This window comes from Hyperolius riggenbachi, chromosome 2 (genome assembly GCF_040937935.1).
Source record: "Hyperolius riggenbachi isolate aHypRig1 chromosome 2, aHypRig1.pri, whole genome shotgun sequence".
In the NCBI taxonomy this organism is placed as follows: domain Eukaryota; kingdom Metazoa; phylum Chordata; class Amphibia; order Anura; family Hyperoliidae; genus Hyperolius; species Hyperolius riggenbachi.
Genome location: NC_090647.1, coordinates 257913041 through 257935295, shown reverse-complemented (window position 1 = coordinate 257935295; position 22255 = coordinate 257913041). Strand labels below are relative to the sequence as shown.

The 22255-nt window shown below is 43.4% G+C and overlaps 1 protein-coding gene across 1 annotated transcript in view; it reads right to left on the bottom strand.

The window, feature by feature from the left end:
- The window catches only part of GALNT17 (polypeptide N-acetylgalactosaminyltransferase 17), a 471180-nt gene that overhangs the window by 304345 nt on the left and 144580 nt on the right, over window positions 1-22255 (bottom strand). Inside the window, exon 3 of the mRNA XM_068268559.1 lies at window positions 256-422. Coding sequence (XP_068124660.1) covers window positions 256-422 — 167 coding nt within the window. The remainder of the gene's footprint in view (window positions 1-255; window positions 423-22255) is intronic.

Here is a 22255-nt window from a genome sequence, read left to right as displayed (position 1 = left end):
GTATTGAATGGCTACATTGCTACAGAGGAGTATGTGAGGGGTGTTCCCAATCAGGAGTTGTCAGCGGTGACTGGAAAAGAAGAAGAAAAAGAACCTGTGCTTTCTCCAGAGGAAGTACAGACACAAATATGATTCAACATGATTTTCAAAACTGTCCTTATGTTTTTAGCCAAATGGGCACCTGTAGACAAATCTCAAATTCTTACATCATCTTTGTTCATAAGTGACGTTTACAAATTTGTGAATGAGGCTCACCTTCATCACTGTTGTCATCCACTAGAATAATTTCCTTTAGGAGATGGACAGGAGTGTGATTGACTGCACTGTGTACTGAACGTAGGATCACTGATAGGGCTTCATTGACAAATATGAAAATGATTGATATCTGAGGAAGTTCCTTGGGGTATTTTAATTTCTTGCACCTGAAAGAAATGAAAACATAACAAAGTATTATTTTCCAGTTCAGGGGTTTGTATCTTTGTCGGACAGAAAAGTCTTTCGATTCCTCTGCCAACATTTATTAAGTTGATTGGTAGTATAGAGGCAAAGTTGGGTAAAGATGACAGATATCTCCGTATGGCGGTGGAAGGGGAAGAATCTGAAGCGTACAATGGGTCCAATTTCTCCTCTCATTATAGAGGGAAACATTTACATCACAAATTTTCTATAAACAAAGTTAGAAAACAGTTAAAAAGTGCTTTTACTGCTAGAAATATTTATCATCTTTTATGATGTCCTTAAAAGAAACATAAGGTGTGAGACCTATGGAAGCTGTCATATTTATTTCCATTTAAACAATGCCAGATGCCTGGCAGTCTTGTCAATCTTTCTGTTCAGTAGTGTCTAAATCACAAACCTGAAACAAGCATGCAGCTAATATTTTTTACGATTTGTCATAGACATTTGATCTGCATGCTTGTTCAGGGTCTACAGCTTAAAGTATTAGAGGCAGAGGATCATCAGGACAGCCGCAATATATATATATATATATATATATATATATATATCTTTTAGCTTATCACATTGTTAGTGGGTGTGTTTATAGACAAGAGCAGTTAAAGCTGTCCATTTTTTCATGCCTACTAGAAGTAAAGATGATGTCCTGCAGGTTCACGGTGAAACAAACAACATGAACGGATTACATGGTGAGTGTCAATCATTTCTTGATTTATCTTATATTTTTTTACTTCTCACTTATCAATGTCTTGATTTATTCCAACCCCTCCGCACCAACTACTACATTCAGTATTTCAGGACTACTAATACTAGTACTACATTCTCAGCTTACATGATAGAACTGCCTTTTTACATCTGAATTTTCTTGTGTTACAAATTCCTGATCCTTTACAACTCTTTACACATGCAATATATTCTCAGAGTAGTGAATACATTTTGTTTTATTCATTTGGAAATCTATGTAACGCAATCCATTACTGAGTATCAGTGATTTGCCAAAGGAAGCGACTGACAAAAGCTAATCATTAAAGTGTTTTTGTTTGTCAAAAATCAAACAAAACACACACACATCACTCAATCTTGTTTTATGCTTAGAGTGTACTAACATGGAACCTCCATAGCAATGGCTGTAGTAGTCCTAAAGGTCTGGGATCCTCAGGTCCTGGGCAGTTAGTGCAGAGTTCCACTTTATGTCAGTACCAGTTCCGCACCCTCTACAGCAGGGGTCTCAAATTTGCAGCCTGCGGGCCATTTGCGGCCCTCGATACAATATTTTGTGGCCCTCGCCGGCAAAAGCTTCCTTACTGTTCGCTTCAGTGCTCCCAAGTAATCCGCCGAATCCCCGCCGCTAAACGAGGGCTGCAGAGCTCCCAAATCGCCCGGGGGGCAATCCGCCGGCATTTCCTGGAAGGGGCAGAGCTTTCAGCTTCATCTCTGCCCCTCCTGACGTCAATCGCCGCGTGGATCGCCGCCTCTCCCTGCCCCTCTCTGTGAAGGAAGAGTGAGAGGGGCGGGAATAGGCGGCGATGCGCCGCGATTGTAAAATCCCTTATGCGACCCAGCCTCATCCTGACTTTGCCTCCTGCGGCCCCCAGGTAAATTGAGTTTGAGACCCCTGCTCTACAGCCCTTTGCTGCATGCATAATGTTGTGATCAATAATGCAAATCCATACAGTCATATCAACCAACAAATTAACACATACAGCTGATGACTGTCAATTTGTTTACAACAATATAAAACTGCAGATTAGACCAATTTTTATACAAACGTAGCATGAAATAGGAAATAACAGAAATTAATAGACAGTCTTAACATCCTACAATAAAAATTCACACCCTGCTGGTATCTGCAATGAAATAAAATGTGTTATGGGAAGCATAGCATATTAGAGAAACAAGAGAAGAATCTAAATTCAGTTTTAACAGCCTGGCTGTGCTTGTACATATTAAGTGACTCAGCAATTTTAAGAACACAAATCAATGATACCTTGGAACAGCATACTTTTCCAGCTGGAGATGACTATATAGAGTTTGGTTGGAGCTTATTGATCACCAGCTCTATTACAGCCTACAGCTATAAATCCACAAACCTGCCTTCACTGCCCTAGAAAGATGCTAACATTTATTGACTCAGAGTCACTAAAATGGGATGAGGATATTATGCTATGTGGCAGGTACATGTCTTACTATCAAACTACATCGTCTTACTACCAATATTGTCCTATAAGCATTAAAATGAAGTGTAGTTTTACTGTTGAGCGAAGCAGATTAAGGCCTCATTCACAAGACACGCAGATGGTCGTGTTTTCGGAATGCAACTCCCATAATCGCACGCCATCTGCATTGCCGTGCATTGCGCTGCTGATCCCATTCACTACAGTGAATAGGTCAGAGCGCGTTTTGGCAAAAATGCATGCAGCATTGCGATATCACATCACACTGCTGCACAGCGCATAAAGGCTGAATGCCAAGACAGTGCAGCGTATGCACTGCTGATGCTCTTGCGTGTCACACACCATATGCATTGCTGAAATTCTCACGGCAACGCGTATAGTGTAAACAAGGCCTAAGCCTTGCTGGATCCATTACTTTATAGTTTTACACCAGCATCATAATTTGTGAATTCTAATTTTTTTTTCAAAATTGCCTTGATTAGGGATTACTTTGCACTTTACAAAAAAGTGGAGCCGTTGATAAAATTAGAACAATTCACAAGGAATGTTTAATTGCACAATGATCCACTGTAATATCCCTTTCTAACAGTACACATAGGACTATTAACTAAGTAAAGCATAGAACTATGTTCCTTATGCTTCAGTTCACATACTGAAACTGCACTCGTATACCTAAAGCTTTTACAAATCTTAAGCTAATTCCAAATATTTCCAGCTCAGTTTTCTGAAGAAAAAAAAAACAAGATGTAAAACTCTTACAAATTACAAATACAAGGATTCAGCAATGACTCTGAATTCTTACTTTGGCCAATCTCTGCACAAAGATGATTGACTAATCACCAATCAACTGTTTAAAGCACATTTTCCAGGAGAACATTTTTTTTTCAAAGGGCAAAATCATATCTCCATTCTGAAAACATGAACCTTCTAAGAGACTTGGGAATATTTAGCCATAGTATGCCAATATGTAGGCACAGGAATCTCTGAAGACTTACTTACAGTAAATACAACTATAAAGGTGATCATACGCTATACAAGATGTGACAAATTAAATAAATTATATTGATCAATTACCTTGCACAATTAGATATTAGACTGTAGCAGAAATCTAGTTTAAAGGATCACTATCGTGTAAAACTGTAAATTTAAAATACATGTGTGTTTAGCCAAGATTAAAATTTACTATAGATTACTTTTCTGCTATGCCAGCACTCTACAATTGAAAAAGTACCAAAACAAATAGGTGAAAAGGTACTGTCAACATTATTTTCTTGCTTGTTGGTGGCTTACAAGGCATTTTATTGATAAGGTACTGAACAATACAGTACAAAGCAAAAGGAACCTTGATAGTGTGCTGCTGTTACCTGCACTCCCTTCCCAAACACTTCTAAAGCTTGCAAAAAGATAAGGAAGTGACATGTTGGATCAATGTTCAATCAACAAACCAACCAAACATCAATTTACGTGTTCTTATTTTTTAAAATAGATGTCCATTAGATTTGATGTTTAGATTTAATGTAATGTCTAATCTGTTAAAACATTTGTATTGCATGGCCTCCTTAAAGCCTGGTACGCACCATGCAATTTCCGGTCAGATAGTTGGGTCAAATAGATGTATTCCGACAGGTCCGATCTGATTTCCGATCCGTTTTTTCTGATCGTTTTGCATAGAAGTGATCAGAAAATCAATCAGAAAGATCAGAAATCTGATTGGATCTGTTGGAAATTATCTATCCACCCATCTATCTGGACTTGATAGAACAATGGACTAGATCAAAAGACTGATCAAAGGACTTGTTGTTTGAAAGTCTTTTAGTGTCAACCTAATAGACTTTCAAACAATGAGTCAAACGCCTTATTGTTTGAAAGTCTATTAGGTTGACACTAAAAGACTTTCAAACAAGTACAGACCTAACTGTCGTTTGAACGACAGTTAGTCCATGGATCTGCCAAGTGGATCAGTCAAAACTGCTGCTATCAGTCTAACGATCGTTCGTACACACGCCAAACTGTCGTTCAAATGACCGGTTTGAATGACCAGTCGTTCAGAAATATCAGACATGTGTATGTACCTTAAGACTGTTCACAGACATGAGATAAGGATAATCTGATGCATAACTACAGTGTACCCAAATGTCTGCAGACATATCAGGCAAGCTAATCTTGGGGCTAGGGCATGTAACCCCTGTGACCCCTAATATTTTGGGGGGAAGGGGAGCTGGGGCTCCTGCACTTACATGCAAAGCAGCAGCAGAGTGTGTGTCATGCTTTACCTGCTTTGGGTTGCAGGACAGGTCCACTTCTCTTCAGTGTAGCCAAGAACCATGAAGCCTATCAAATTGCATCTCCCAATGTCTGTCACATGGCATTCAGAGGCAGGAGCTACAGTACAGGCTGCACCAAAGAGAGGAGAGAAGAGTGAAAAGGACCTGTCCTGCCACCGGAAGCAGGTGAAGTATCTAATAGGTTTGTGAGGGTGGAGAGAGACCCCAGCAAGATATAGTTTCACCCCTGCTCACTGCAGTAATAGATCAGCTGGACTGCATTTTCCAGACAGTCTAAGTAAGGTAAGATGAAACCATTGCAAAGAGCATAAACGCTATGCTGAAGCGAGTGTACATATTCATGCCATGATCACTGGGAAGAATAGTCATTGGCAGGGTCGATCTTCAAACCACTTTTTTATGTTCTGTTGGAGTCTTCTCTGCTACATCATCTAGTTATAACTCTTCCCTTTTATTAAATAACTGTCATACCCTGTTGACAGATACTGTTTATTGTACACTTGAATTTGCCAAATCTGCACGGGCTACACTCTGCAAGATGTGTGTTTTTGTAATTTGCTTGTTAAAGAGTTGAATTTACTTGTCAGTTTGTCTGCTGTAAACTCATCACCCCTAGTTCATGCTTTGACCTTAAATAGAGAAAGAAGAATTGAACTTGAACAAAGCTGTTACTGCCGTAATTCTCATTTGTGTCTGAAATCATTTAAGTGAATGCTGTTCCTGTCCACTGTAGAATAATGTTTGTCTGATATCGCAATTGCACACACACACATAAAAGATTGGTAAAAAAAAAAGCGAGAAACCTATAATTTTGCTGTCTTTCCTTGTGACAGTGCAGTCGTTTTCTTTAGGGGGAAAAGTACAAAAAATAAAAATTTTGATTAGTTGATTAATTCAGTTGCTGTTATTTTAATTATGCATTCTTTCTGCTTAGTTGTTGATATTAACAGATTTCCTGCAAGGCTTTAGCAGAATTAACTGTGCAAATCAAAGTCCTCTGTGCATAAAGTTAGCAATTCATTATTATTTAGCGCTATTTCAAGCTAAGGTTTGTGAAACATGAATCTAAAAAAAGAAACATGAGTGTCTGTTTTCACCTGCTACAAAATGATGCTGACAGTAGATGTCGGGAAAGTCTGGTCTAATAAAACAGGACCAGGAAGCTTGTTGTGATATTATAAGGGGTAGAAGGCACCCAGGAAGGGGTTAAAATAATTGAAACATTAAAAAGGAGCACTCATGCTGTTCAAGGTTAGTCAACTGGCACTATACCTGACGAAGCAGAACTTCTGCAAAAGGCATTCTCTATTTCGCCAATAAAATTTTGACAATTTATTATATCAGCATGGTGGCACAGTGCAGACCCCGGTTCGAATCACAGCTAGGGCACTATATGAAAAGAGTTTGTAAGTTCTCCCCATGTCTGTGCAGGTTTGCTCTTAGCTCTCCGGTTTCCTCCCTCAACCCCAAAACATAGAGATAAGTTAATTGGCTTTCCATAAAAATAAATAAATTAATAAAATGGCCCTAGACCATTATCAACACACGACGCTTAGTAACAAGACTATACACTGGGACAGTTAGCAACAACACTATATACTGTGTAAAGTGCAGTGTATTTGCTTACACTTGCTTCTAGTGTCTTAAAACAGTGTTCCCAACGCTGTCCTCAAGGCCCACCAACAGTACATGTTTTGTGGAAATCCACACAGGTAGGTAATCAGCTCTGCTGAGACACTAATTACCCCACCAGTGCATGTTTGTGCTTTTCTGCAAAACATGCACTGTTGGTGGGCCTTTGAGGACAGGGTTGTGGAGCTCTGTCTTAAAGGGAAACTAAAGTGTAAAAAAAGTTAGCAGTTTAACTTACCTGGTGCTTCTTCCAGCACCCTGAAGTCCTTATGTGGCTTCATCGTCATTCCACGCTCCTCTATGACTGACTGCTTTGTGAGGTACAGTGCCAGTTCAGCTGCAGCACGCTTCTGACAGCTGAATATGTGCCTCCTGATTGGTCACATATGTAAAAATTGCTATTGTGCATGCACAGAATGCTCCCTTCCATGGGAACTTGATTAAGGAGGCTCCTGGCTGAGTCAGACAATTTTCAGAGAGGCGATGCAGCTGAAAGGAGGAGCACAGAATGAGGGCAAGGGCACAGAAGGACTTTAGGGGGCTAGAAGAAGCCCCAGGTAAAAAAAAAACTGCCAACTTTTTTTCACTTTAGACACATTCCACCTCTGATTATTAAATTATCTCAATTACCTAGTTTAAAGTTGCCCAATGGTACAATATTTTCCTCAGATGCGATAATTTGATCAGATTTGCATGATCTTAAGTAATCGGAAGGTAAATATCAATTGTTTCCATAAACGGGTCCATTAAGACACTTTCTCTCTGCATATATGGTCAAGATTGAATTATGGCATCTGAGGGAGACTTCCTGGACCATGAGACATTGCAAATGGACTACTGAAGACTGCAAGAAGGTGTTATGGACTGATGAATCAAGATCTGACATCTTCGGTACAATACATTCGATTTCTGTACGCAATTGAGTAGACAAAAGTATGGCTCCTCAGTGTCTGACATCAACTATCAGACATAAAAGAGGAAGTAGATGATCTGTGGCTGTTTCACTGGATCCAGGGTCAGTGACTTGAACAAATTGAGAGGTACACTAAACCAAAATGGCTAACACCGCATTCTAAAGAGCCATGCAGTACACGCTGGTATACTCTTAAGGTAGCCATACACTGGTCGATTTGCCATCAGATCCGACCAACAGATAGATCCTCCGTGCGGAAGATTTTGCTCGATCACCGGCGGGTCGGGAGTGCGCCAGAGCAGGTAATGTATGCGGAGGTGGGGGCGACGGCAGCAGTGGCAGCTTCACAGATTGTGATCAGTTTAATGCCGAAATCGATTCACAATCTGTTTGTAGTAAAGGCAGCCATACGATCCCTCTCTGATCAGATTCGATCAGAGAGGGATGTATCTGTTGGTCGGATCTGATGGTAAATCGACCAGTGTATGGCTACCTTAAGTCCAAGCTAAAGCAAAAGTTCTGTAGGAAAAAAAGAACAAGATGGAAAGCTTGTAAACATGGATTGGACAGCACAGTCTGGACACTTAAAGGAAACTGAGCACCTTGGGGCTTCTAAGCTAAATATATAAAACAAACCTCCCCTAAGAGAGGTTTTGTAAATGGGGTGCGCATGAGGGCCTCCATCTTCTCCCTGTGCTGAAGTACCTACATCTCTTGGCATGAACTGCAATGGCCAGGGACACAAGACATCACCGTGGGTACTTCAATACCAACAGTTAACTTACTCCAGGCAACAAATAACCTAGCCTTTGGTAAAACTCCTTGTGCAGCAGTCACTTGTTTCTTTTACCTGGCTGGAAGTGTGTATTGTCCTTAAAGCTTCTGGTAACTTGAACAAGAGACATCTCTATAATGAGTTTCAATTAGGAGTGACATTTTGCTGCCTGGGATAAGTGAACTGTCTACTCGTATGAGTGTCTGGCATTTCCTTTACCTCATTTAACCTGAAGAAGCCTTTGTACTTGTGACGAAACATCTAAGAAACACAAAAAAGTTATGCAATGGTAATTGGATTTTCTATTTTTGATGGATACATTCTGAACTTCACCTATCAAAATTAGAAACTTTGAAAATATTATTTCCACTATATTTTTTAAAAAAACCTATCCTTTTATGCTAGGCAAACACATGCAGAGCTCAATGGAATGTGTTTAAATATTTTACAGCAATCTTTATCATGACATTAACTCTAAATATTTTTATATTTGAAAACAATCAAAATTAAATTAATTTGTCCTAACATGTCAATTTTAATTTTGTGCACATGAGATTTTTGGTTTAATGAATCAAAAGTGCTATAGTATGATTACAATTGAAATGTGTCCAGCATAAAAGCCCCTTCTTGCATGAAAAAATGAAAAGATTGTGTTTACAGGCACCCATTTCTGTTTACCAAGTACTTAATAGAACAGTTGCAGCATAACCACAGTATTAAACTAGCCCTAAACTGAGAAGGGTATGGAGGCTGCCATGTTAATTTTCTTGTCTGACTGTCTGGCAGATCCTTCTTGTGCCAGAATCACACATGTGTAATAAATAAGAAGCCAGTATGGTCGACTAGTCAAGGCAGCCTATCTGGATAGCTGTTCTGGGTATATGGCTTAAAGTGATGGAGCCATAGGATCTCTCGCCACAGCGTTATCAAGTCTGTTCCAAAAGTAAGCTTAATAATACCTGTACAGACATAATGGATGATAATATAGACATGGCCACTATTATTTGTGCTTAGTATATTTTCTAGGGATATTTTCTAATTCATGTATTTAGCCTCACATTTTACTGAGGATTCTTATTGGTCTGGATCAATAAACCAATGGGAAGCCTTGACAGGGTATTAAAAAACGCTTATCCCAGGACTCCTTTCCAATATTACAGTGTGGCGGTCCAGACAGGGAACCTGGAGGCCATTTAATCAAGTTTTTAAGAAAACCCCAGAGGATACAAATGACTGGAAATCGTATTAGACAATTGTTCCAAATACTTAGGGAGGAGGTGGATATCTGAAAGTCCCCTTTTTTAAAGGTCGCTTCCAGATTTCACCATAAATCACCTCTCAGTGACAGATGTGTGGAGGTAGCTACCTCCATCTCCCCCTGGGCAAGCTTGTGTCCTTGACATAGACAAGAAATCTTTAAGACAAGAGGGAAATATTTCTTTCAACCTCTTGTATTAGCATCACAGTGGAGCTGCATGCTGGCTGACTTGCAATACCAGCATAAGCAGGGGGTCTGGGCTTAAAGAGATTTTGAAGGAGGGTCTATTTTTTCTAAAATGAATAAATAATCATATTTTATTTTACCAAGTAAATTTACATGTGTGAGGAATTGCTTAAAGGAAACTTGAAATGAGAGGAATACAAAGGCTGCCATCTTCATTTCCATATAAATAATTCTACAATATTTTTCAAAATATAAGATGCTCCAGCATATAAGACGCACCAAGTTGTAGAGAGCAAAAATCAGGGGGAAAAAATAAACTAAACCTGGTGCATCTATAATGCAGGGGCGTCTTATGTACCTTTAACCCCCAACAAACTGTCTCTATCTAATCTACACTGCCCATCTACACTAATCCCCCTGCTACACTACACTTCACTTACCACTGCTGCCCCTACCAACTACACTATACTTCACTAATCTCTGCTGCCACCAACAACTACACTTCACTTCTACTAACCCAAACTACACTACACGCCAACCCAAACTACACTACACTTCACTAACTAACCCCACTTTACTAAGAAACCCCTGCAGCCAACTCGAACTACATTACACTACACTTCACTAACTAACCCCTGCAACCAACCCAAACTACACTACACTTCACTGACTAACTAACCCCTGCTGCATCTCACCTGATCCTGCCACCACGATCCTCTCCTCCTCTGTCTGACTGCGTTATTCCGAGGGTACCAGCCATCATCCAAGGGTCCCAGCTGTCATCCGAGGGTCCCAGGGGTCCCATCCAGGATCACATTCTTGAGTGTCCCAGCCACCGACTCCACTTCAATGCAGTCTCGTATGCACACTGCAGCCTTGAACACATGATGCCGATCTGCCAACATCCTCTATAGTAATTGCATCCTCTTCCTGGTTACAGTGCCCCCTACAGTGTGACAAGCAGCACATGTGTGCCGGGGTCACGCATGATGTCAGGTGCACATGCACCACTTATCACACAGTAGGGGGCACTGTAACCAGCAAGAGGATGCCGTAACTATGGAGCATGTCAGCAGATCGGCAACACGTGTACACTGCAAGGCTGCAGTCTGCATATGGAGTCTGCAGCGAAGAGGAGCCAGAGGCTGGTACAATGAAGATCTTGATCCTGGATGGTGGCTTGGAACCTCGGATGATGGCTGGAACCCTCAGATGATGGCTGGGACCCTTGGATGACAGTTGGGACCCTTGGATAATGCCTGGGACCCCCAGGTGATGGCTGGGACCCTCAGATTACCGCAGTCAGATGGAGGAGAAGAGAATCGCGGTGGCAGAATCCGGTAAGTATATCATGGGGGACAAAATACCATACCTTTAGAATATAAGACATACCCACTTTTTACCCCTTCCTTTCCCCCCCAGTTTTGGGGAAAAAAAGTGTCTTATATTCTGAAAAAATGCAGTAGTTGCCTTGCTGTAATGCTAAACGTTTGGCATTAGTTGCTTTTCAGTCACATACCTGAAACAAGCCTGCAGCCAGTAAAGTCAGACCAGAGTCAAGACATCTGCAAACTTATTCTGGGCTAGTGATTAAAAGTATCACAGAGACATTAGGAAAAAAAGTCAGGCAACTAGCATTGTTTATCTGAGACTGCGATGGCAGCCTCCATATTCCTCTCACTTACTATCCCTGAAATAATTTGACAGATAGTACAAATGTAACAAACACAAAAAAAATTATAGTAACATTAAAAAAAAAAGCTAAAGAGAAACTATTATTGAGGGAGTGTGGTGCTAAAGTAAATACAGCAAAATCAACACAAATCACCCAGCAATATGCCTGAAAACATTAGCTTAGAGAGGAACTCCAGTGAAAATAATGTAATAAAAAGTGCTTCATTTTTACAATATGTATGTATAAATGATTTAGTCAGTGTTTGCCCATTGTAACATTTTCTTCTCCCTGATTTACATTCTGACATTTATCACATGGTGACATTTTTACTGCTGGCAGGTGAATGTCGGTGAATGTCAGTGAAGGAGATGCTGCTTGCTTTTTTTGGCAGTTGGAAACAACTGTAAACAGTTATTTCACAACATGCAATAAGGTTCACAGACAGGAAACTGTCAGGACCATGGTCCTGGCATCACACTGTGGGAGGGGTTTCACCACAATATTAGTCATACAGACCCCCCCCCCTCGATGATCTGTTTGAGAAAAGGAAAATATTTCTAATGGGAAAGGGGGTATCAGCTACTGATTGGGATGAAGTTCAATTCTTGGTTACGGTTCTTCTTTAAATTACACCAGAAGTAAGAAGTATATGATGGCTGGCATACTTATTTTATTTCAAATTATATCAGTTGCCTATAATTCTTGCTGAACTCTTTTGCTATAGTTGTGTCTGAATCCCACATCTGAAACAAGCTTGTTTTACTATCGACTATGCATTAAGAAGTAATCTTACTACTGCTATTTCCTGTGCACTTTGAACCAAATTTTAGTGTGTGTGTGTGTGTGTGTATATGTGTGTGTGTGTGTGTGTGTGTGTGTGTGTGTGTGTGTGTGTGTGTGTGTGTGTGTGTGTGTGTGTGTGTGTGTGTGTGTGTGTGTGTGTGTGTGTGTGTGTGTTAACAAAACTATTTGTTGCATTATTTTGAAATAGTAAGCAGAATACAGGTAAACAAAATCACGTGAAGTTCCATCAGGCTTTTAATATTTTCTGTTTCCTTCTTATTTTGTAGCAAAAAAGTTTCTGTACCGTGTTAGCTAAACAAATTAAATAGGTAGAAAAAAAACAACGTTTTGTAAGAAATAATACCTTTTAATGGCTAACTAATAGAGTTAAATGATGCAAGCTTTCTGGGATCTAGTCCCCTTCTTCAGGCATATTTCCAGATGTAAGCTTAAGTAAAACACTGATGCAGATAAATGGTAAACACAAAGATGACAGTTGTGTTGGTTACTGTTTATCCGTTAGGTGTCAGGTGATCAGCAGGCTGGAGCCAGTGAGTTAGTGCAACCATACATGAAATCCAGCAGGTTTCTGAAGATCATGAAGCCAAATCAATCATGTTACATAAGGTGTCATGAATCCTGTTCCACAATTTAAACCTTCTGTTAATGTCTTGAACATTTTCATAAATTTGTACTCAGAAACTTTTCTTGATTGATCATTTTTGAAGTTACCCTTAAGAACAAGTACTTTTAGATCTTGCATGCTGTGTCCTGGTTCACAGAAGTGTTGGCCCACTGGTGTGTCCATTTTACCCTCATTAATTTTAAAGCGGTGATGGTTCATTCTTGTGCGCAGTTTTTGTCCTGTTTCTCCTATATAGATTCCTCTTGAGGGGCATTTCATGCAGCGTATCATGTATACAACATTGGATGACTCGCAGGAAAATTGGTCTTGTATTTGATGATATTTCTGTGAGTTTGGTATTTGTATTTGGCTTGTGTTCAAGATATAAGGGCAGGTCTCACACCTTGTGTTATTGCAGGGTAATGTGCCTGGAGTATCTGGTGTAGATAATGCACTTCTGATAATCATTTGTCTCAAATTGGGAGGTTGTCTGAAAGCAAGCAGTGGTAAATCCGGAAAAACATCCTTTAGGCGTTTGTCTTTATGGAGTATTGGTTGTAGGGCTTTTGATATCTTCCTCAGTGTCTTTAATTTTGGGTTGTAGGTTACCACAATTGGGATTCTGTTGTTTTCAGTCTTTGGGGTGTACTTCAACAGTTCCTCTCTTGATTTTAAAGTTGCTCTGTGTATTTGATCATCAACGATTTGTGGATGATATCCCTGATCTATGAATATTTTACGTAGTGACATAAGTTGTCTGTCTCTGTCCTCTGAATTAGAACATATTCGGTTATACCTCAGAGCCTGGCTGTAAACAATAGATTTTTTGGTGTGTTCCGGGTGGAAACTCTTCCATTTTAGGTAAATATGCCGGTCAGTTGGTTTACGGTATATGGATGTTTGTAAAATTCTATCTTGTATATAAATTGTGGTATCCAGGAAACTGACATGGGAGGTTGAAAAGCTGAGCGTTAACTTGATGTTCTTGTGGTACTCTGAGAAGTTTTTGTGGAATCTGATTAATTCTTCCTGTGATGCTGTCCAGATTAATAGGATATCGTCTATAAATCTGAAGTAAGCCCATGGTTTAATTTCACAAGTTGAAAGGAAGTTTTCCTCCAATCTGGCCATAAACAAATTTGCATACTGTGGCGACATCCTACTTCCCATAGCACTGCCCATTGTCTGTAGATACATATCATTCCCAAATGAAAAATAGTTGTGAGTTAGTATATACCTGATAAGTTGTAGTGTGGGCTCTGTTGGTAGATCATTTAGCTGAAGGAAATGTTGGCAAGCTGCAATACCGTCCTCGTGTGGAATGTTGGTATAAAGGGATTCAACATCCATTGTAGCCAGGATAGCACCCTCTGGGATCGGACCCATGGCAGTCAATTTGTTAAGAAGGTCAGTGGTGTCTTGGATGTAGCTGGCTGTATTCCTTACCATGGGTTTAAGAATGTTTTCTACCCAACCAGATATCTTTTCTGTTAGTGTCCCCAAACCAGAGATGATAGGACGACCTGGATTTCCTTCTTTGTGTATTTTTGGTAAGATGTAGAAGGTGCCTATTTTAGGATTAGCTGGTATTAATGTAAGTATGTTAGATGATTTTGAGGAAAGATCATTAAGCATATTCTTCAATTCCCTTGAGTATTGTAGCGTGGGGTTTGTTTCTAGTCTTTTGTAGTAGGTGTTGTTGGAGAGCTGTCTGTTTGCTTCTTGAATATAGCTGGATTTATCCAAAATCACTACAGCTCCTCCTTTGTCAGCTGGTTTAATTACTATGTTGTCATTGCTTTTAAGGCTCAGTATTGCTTTCCTTTCTTGAGTATTGAGGTTGTAGAGTGTCTGTTTTTGTTTGTCCAGTATCTCTAATTTGATTCTTTTTCTGAAGTTGTCAATATACTCTTCTAATTTCTTGTTCCGCCCTAATTTTGGTGTCCAGGTACTGCTCTTTTTGTTTTTGCTATTCGCAGGTTCAGTATCTTCGAATGATGAATAATTAGGTCTGTTGTGAAAAAACTCCTTTAGCCTTATCCTCCGAAAAAATTCTTCCATGTCACTACAAAATTCTATTTCATCAAATCTTTTGGTGGGGCAAAAAGTGAGTCCTTTAGATAGAACAGCTAATTCAGTCTTGCTTGGGTTATAGCTGGACAAGTTAACCACAGGTAAAAGATTGGCAGTTTTAGGTTCTGAACGGGGTACACTTGTATTGTTATCTAGAATGATGTTTTCAGCTTTCAGTCTAAGGCTGTCGAGTTTCTTTTTCTTGTTTTGGATTAAATGGTGTTGTAATTGTTTGTAGAATTTCTGTAATGTAATTTCTGAAGATCATGAAGCCAAATCAATCATGTTACATAAGGTGTCATGAATCCTGTTCCACAATTTAAACCTTCTGTTAATGTCTTGAACATTTTCATAAATTTGTACTCAGAAACTTTTCTTGATTGATCATTTTTGAAGTTACCCTTAAGAACAAGTACTTTTAGATCTTGCATCCTGTGTCCTGGTTCACAGAAGTGTTGGCCCACTGGTGTGTCCATTTTACCCTCATTAATTTTAAAGCGGTGATGGTTCATTCTTGTGCGCAGTTTTTGTCCTGTTTCTCCTATATAGATTCCTCTTGAGGGGCATTTCATGCAGCGTATCATGTATACAACATTGGATGACTCGCAGGAAAATTGGTCTTGTATTTGATGATATTTCTGTGAGTTTGGTATTTGTATTTGGCTTGTGCTCAAGATATAAGGGCAGGTCTCACACCTTGTGTTATTGCAGGGTAATGTGCCTGGAGTATCTGGTGTAGATAATGCACTTCTGATTAGTGGTGCTCGGATACCCCTTTTTATTATTCGAGTTTGGTCGAATTCGAATAGTAAATTATTTGAATTCAGTCGAATATTCGAGTCGAATATTTTTTACTATTCGATTCGACCTCGGACTTCGAGCTCACTATTCGAGTCGGTATTTGAGCTCATTATTCGAGCTGACTATTCGAATTGGCCTTAAATAGCTTCTAACACTTGTTTTGAGGGTGAATGATGCAAGAAACATCTTTTTTTCCAAGTAACAACAGCAAGTGATTATGTGGGGATGTTCCTTTAAAAAAAAAGGTGGAAAGAGAAGTTGTGTCCAGAATTTTGTTCAGTACTGTATATACTTCTTCTTCTTCTTCTTCTTCTTTTTTATCTTCTATATCTTCTTCTTCTTCTTCTATATCTTCTTCTTCTATATCTTCTTCTTCTATATCTTCTTCTTCTATATCTTCTTCTATATCTTCTTCTTCTTCTTCTATATTGTCTTCTTCTTCTTCTTCATCTTCTTCTTCTTCATCTTCTTCATCTTCTTCATCATCATCTTCTTCTTCATCTTCTTCTTCATCTTCTTTTTCTTCTTCTTCATCTTCTTCATCTTCTTCATCTTCTTCTTCATCTTCTTCATCTTCTTCATCTTCATCTTCTTCTTCTTCATCTTCTTCTTCTTCATCTTCTTCTTCTTCATCTCCTTCATCTTCTTCATCGTCTTCATCTTCTTCATCTTCTTCTTCTTCATCTCCTTCATCTTCTTCTTCTTCTTCTTCTTCTTCTTCATCTTCTTCTTCATCTTCTTCTTCTTCTTCTTCTTCTCCTTCTTCTTCTTCTTCTCCTTCTTTTTCTATATCGTCTTCTTCTTCTTCACTTATTTCTCTTTTATATTTTTTTTTTAAAGAAATGCAGCTATTTTTGAGCGTAATAAATAGCTGGTGGCGCACTCATGTTGGAAGCGCCATTGTATGTGCTACCTGGCAGTGGAAACACACAGACAGGAGGAGGTAAATTCAGCAGCAGCAGCAGGAGGAGGAGGATGATTGTGTGGCAGCAGGCAGTCAATGAGGCAGGCAGCGAGACATAATATGCTTGAAAGACAGGAAAAAGAACCGAGAGCCAAATCTAGTGTAATATGTTCAACCAAGTATGGGAAAAAATTGAGATGAGAATATACTCACAAGTGTGGGTCACCACATAGGCGACCACTATGAAGGCAGGTGGGGAGAATTATAACCTGACCCCACTCAGGTATAAAAAGTCGCTCTCTATAGAAAGAAAAAGTTGGGGATACACCCCTCCACCTAGGGTGGACAAGCTATGAGTGGTAATTGGTAAATAGAGGCGCCAAAATAGGATAAAATGAGTTAAAAACGTAAAAGGAGGGGGTGGGTGGAACCACTACCCTCACATAAAATGACCAGGCTGAATTCAGGCCGTAAACAGTATAAACAGATATTTATTAGTCTCCAAAAACAGTGCAACGCGTTTCACGGGCACACATCCCGCTTCATCAGGCAATTCTGAGATAGGAGAACACAGTAGCAGGTCATATATGAGCTAGAGCGCCTCTGTAGAGTCTACAGAGGCGCTCTAGCTCTAGCTCAATTACCACTCATAGCGAGACATAATAGGCTGTGTGGTACCTAGCGGTGGTACCAGGCCGTAAATACACAGCATGAGGTTCCAGACAGCGGTCGTGAAGCCCACATCATGTCCAATACACAACTGGGACAACACAGTTTTCAACCCGGACACCTCTAAAAATAATATCACACAGTATTAATAGAAAGTATATATAATTTTTTTGTTTTTCAAAGAAATGCAGCTATTTTTGAGCGTAACAAATAGCTGGTGGCGCACGCATGTTGGAAGCGCCATTGTATGTGCTCCCTGGCAGTGGAAACACACAGACAGCAGGAGGTAAATTCAGCAGCAGGAGGAGGAGGATGAGTGTGTGGCAGCAGGCAGTCAATGAGGCAGGCAGCGTGACATAATAGCCCTGGTACCTAGCGGTGATACCAGGGCTGTAAATAAACACAGCAGGCAGGAGGTCCCAGACAGCGGTCGTGCAGCCCACATCGTGTCCAATACACAACTGGGACAACACAGTTTTCAACTCGGGCACCTCAGAAAAATTAAACCTTTTTTTTATGGTTTTTTGGTTTTGTTTGTAAAACAAATTACACAGATATATAGCTATTGTTTGACGTAATAGCTGGTGGCAGAGTGGCAGCAGAAGGTAAATCTGTGTACCCTGGCGTTGGGAAACACAGACAGACAGCAGCAGCAGCAGGAGGAATGGAGGAGTAATTATGTGAGCAGCTATTGTTTGACGTAATAGCTGGTGGCAGAGTGGCAGCAGAAGGTAATTCTGTGTACCCTGGCAGTGGGAAACACAGACAGACAGCAGCAGCAGGAGGAGGAATGGAGGAGTATTGTGAGTGTGGCAGCAGGCAGGCAGCGTGACATAATAGCCCTGGTACCTAGTGGTGATACCAGGGCGTAAATAAACACAACAGGAGGTCCCAGACAGCGGTCGTGCAGCCCACATTGTGTCCAATACACAACTGGGACAACACAGTTTTCAACCCGGGCACCTCAGAAAAATCAACCCTTTTTTTTTTTAATGGTTTTGTAGTTTTGGTTTTACAACCAATTACACAGATATAGCTATTTTTTGACGTAATAGCTGGTGGCAGAGTGGCAGCAGAAGGTAAATCTGTGTACCCTGACAGTGGGAAACACAGACAGACAGCAGCAGCAGCAGGAGGAATGGAGGAGTAATTATGTGAGCAGCTATTGTTTGACGTAATAGCTGGTGGCAGTGTGGCAGCAGAAGGTAATTCTGTGTACCCTGACAGTGGGAAACACAGACAGACAGCAGCAGCAGCAGGAGGAATGGAGGAGTAGTGTGAGTGTGGCAGCAGGCAGGCAGCGTGACATAATAGCCCTGGTACCTAGCGGTGATACCAGGGCGTAAATAAACACAACAGGAGGTCCCAGACAGCGGTCGTGCAGCCCACATTGTGTCCAATACACAACTGGGACAACACAGTTTTCAACCCGGGCACCTCAGAAAAATTAAACCTTTTTTTTTTAATGGTTTTGTAGTTTTGGTTTTACAACCAATTACACAGATATAGCTATTTTTTGACGTAATAGCTGGCGGCAGAGTGGCAGCAGAAGGTAAATCTGTGTACCCTGACAGTGGGAAACACAGACAGACAGCAGAAGGGCAGTACACAGCAGCCCACTGTAGGTGTAAAATGTGTGGCTGCAGGCGACGTAATAGTCAAAGTGAACCAGGCTGGCTTAGTGAGCAGGAGCCAGGAGGTGGTAAAGGGTGGTAAGGCACATTAACGATGGTTCTTCAGTTCATGTCCCCCTCTCGCCGACAACAGGGGCCAGGAACTCGCCTTCCACCCACGCCTGGTTCATCTTGAGAAACGTCAGTCTGTCCACAGACTTGTGAGACAGACGTGAGCGTTTCTCGGTGACCACGCCACCAGCTGCACTGAAGCAGCGCTCGGACAGCACGCTGGAAGGGGGACAGGACAGCACTTCCAGGGCGTACTGTGCCAGCTCGCTCCAGATCTCCAGGCGCTTGACCCAATACTCCATGGGATCAACAGGGGCATCGCTGTCAAGCCCGCTGTAGGACCCCATGTAGTCAGCCACCATTCGGGTCAGGCGCTGGCTGTGACCGGAGGAGGATGCTGCTGCATGCACCTCCTCTCTAGTCACTGCTGCCGGAGCCTCTACAGTCCTGTAGAGCTCGTTGCTGAGAGACAGCAGGTCTGTGGGGCGCTTGCTGCTGGATGCAGGCACCTGCTGCTGCCTCTGTGCTGGCTGGACAGTGGGGGTGGAAGGCTGGGAGAAGGCTTCCTCCAAGCGCTCAACAAGGGCCTGCTGCAAGCTCCTTATTTGTGGCGCTGGGTCTCCTCCTGCAGGCGGCAGGAACTGGCTCAACTTCCCCTTGAGGCGTGGGTCCAACATCATGCTGATCCAGATGTCCTCCCTCTGCTTCATCTGGATCACCCTGGGGTCCTTGCACAGGCACGTCAGCATGTGCGCTGCCATTGGGAAGAGGCGGGCCACGTGTGCTGGCACATCGGCGGCAGTGCTGTCCTCATCCTCCTCCTCTCCCTCCTCAGCCTCATCCTCTCTCCACCCCCGCACCAACTCAGCTGCACTGTGCTGATCCCCCTCATCAGCAGCAAGGTCAGGGACCTCCACCAAGTCCTCCTCCTCCTCCCCCTCAGAGGTGGACTGTGCAGCTGCTTGCCGCTCCTGCTGGTCCAAGGCTGCCGCTCCCTGTTCCAGCAAAGCATCGAGGGCCCTGTTCAGCAGACAAACCAGGGGCACCCACTCGCAGACCATAGCATGGTCCCTGCTCACCATGTTAGTGGCCTGCAGAAAGGGAGCCAGCACTAAGCACACCTGCTGCATGTGCCTCCAGTCATCATCGGGGACGATGGACGGGATGTTGCTGGTCTTGTCCCTTCTCTGAGCGGCGGAAACAGTGGCCAGGGCAAGGTACTGGTTGACAGCGTGCTTCTGTTCAACCAGACGCTCCAACATTGCCAGGGTGGAGTTCCAGCGAGTCGGAACGTCAAGGATCAGCCGATGGCGTGGCAGCTCCAGCTCCTTTTGCACGTCTTCCAGGCTCGCACAGGCTGCAGCCGAGCGCCGGAAGTGACGCACAACGTTCCTTGCCGTTTCCAGCAGTTCGCCCATCCCCTGGTAGGTGCGCAAGAACTTCTGCACCACCAGGTTCAGCACGTGGGCAAGACAGGGGATGTGGGTCAGGTTTCCCCTGTCTATTGCGGCAACCAGATTGGCCCCATTGTCGGCCACCACCTCTCCGACTCTGAGGCCTCTGGGGGTCAGCCAAATCCTCTCCTGCTCCTGGAGTTTGGCCAACACATGGGTTGCCGTCAGCTTGGTCTTCCCAAGGCTGACCAAGTGCAGCAGCGCTTGGCAGTGGCGGGCCTTCACGCTGCTGCTGAGGCGGGGGGTTTGGCCAGGTGTGCCGGAGGATGGCAGAGGATCGGAGGAACCTGCTGCAGTTCCCCTGACCCTGCGGGGTGGCACCACCCACTGTGTTGCTGCTGCTGCTGTGCCCGCTGCTGCTCTCCCATCCTCACCCCCTTCCACCAAGCTGACCCAGTGGACAGTGAAGGACAGGTAGCGGCCTGTCCCAAAGCGGCTGCTCCAGGAGTCCATGGTGACGTGGACCCTTTCACCAACCGCGTGCTCCAGCCCTCGCTCCACATTGGCCATCACAAAGCGGTGCAGTGCAGGAATGGCCTTGCGGGCGAAGAAGTGTCTGCTGGGGAGCTGCCAGTCTGGGGCTGCACAAGCAAGCAGCGCACGCATGTCGCTCCCCTCCTGCACGAGCGTGTACGGCAGGAGTTGGGAGCACATGGCCCGTGCCAGCAAGCCGTTCAGCTGCCGCACGCGACGGCTGCTGGGAGGCAGAGCCCTAACCACCCCCTGGAAGGACTCGCTCAAAAGGCTCTGGCGTGGCCTTTTGCTGGCACGGGAATCAGCAGACACAGCAGAGGAGGCCACTGAGGACTGGCTGCCAGAACAGGCCTCAGTGTCGGCGGCAGGAGTTGCAGAGGGGGGAGGAGCAGTGCGTTTCCGCACTCCTGCTGGTGCTGCTGGAGGAGCAGGAGGGCGGGTGGCTGCTGTTGCTGCTGCTGCTGAAGGCTGTGCAGTGATGGGTGTGGTGCCACGGCCAGCACCAGATGCCTTCAGCCTCTGGAACTCCTCATGCTGGTGGAAATGTTTCGCAGCAAGGTGGTTGATGAGCGAGCTGGTGCTGAACTTTAAGGGGTCTGCACCTCTGCTCAACTTCCGCTGACAGTGGTTGGAAGTGGCGTACTTGCTGTCCACAGTGGGCATGGTGAAAAAGCGCCAGATTGGTGACAAAAACAACCCCCTACGGCATGGAACCGCTGCTGCCTGTCTCCCTGTGGTGGTTGGGGGGGGGGGGCTTGGGTGCGGCTAATGGTGGTACTGGCAGATGCTGCTGCTGCTGCTGCTGAGCCTGAGACACCAGCAGGCTGTGGGACCTGCCTACTGCTGCCAATGCTTGCAATGATGCGCCTCCTTGCAAGGCCCACAAGAGCATCCTCCTCCTCCTCCTCAGAGCTGCTGATGACGACATCCCCTGGAGCTGGTGGCACCCAGTCTCTGTCTGTCACCGTGTCATCATCATCCTCCCCCTCCTGAAACATGTCCTGCTGGGATGATGACCCCCCAAACTCCTCTCCTGATGCATGGATGGGCTGTATGACTGTCGACCACAGTCTTGCTGTCCAATCCATCATCCCCCAAAGTGCCCATCAGCATCTCCTCCTCCAAATCGCCAACAACAGCAGACAATTGACGCATCATGCCTGGGGTCAAAAGAGTGCTGAGTGACAGGTCGGCGACTGACGGTGAACTGGCCTCCTCCCCAGGCCCTGCTGGGCGGCTGCTGCGAACAGGGGTGGTGGTGGTGAGGGTGGAGGCCTCGGATGCAGAGCTGATGGCGGGCTGCTCATCCTCCGTCATCAGTTGCACCACAGTGTCTGCATCCTTTTCCTCAATGGGACGTTTCCGACCCGGCTGAAGGAAAACAGGAGCAGGTGCTACACGCTGCTGCTGCTGTGTCTCTGCAGCGTGAGTTG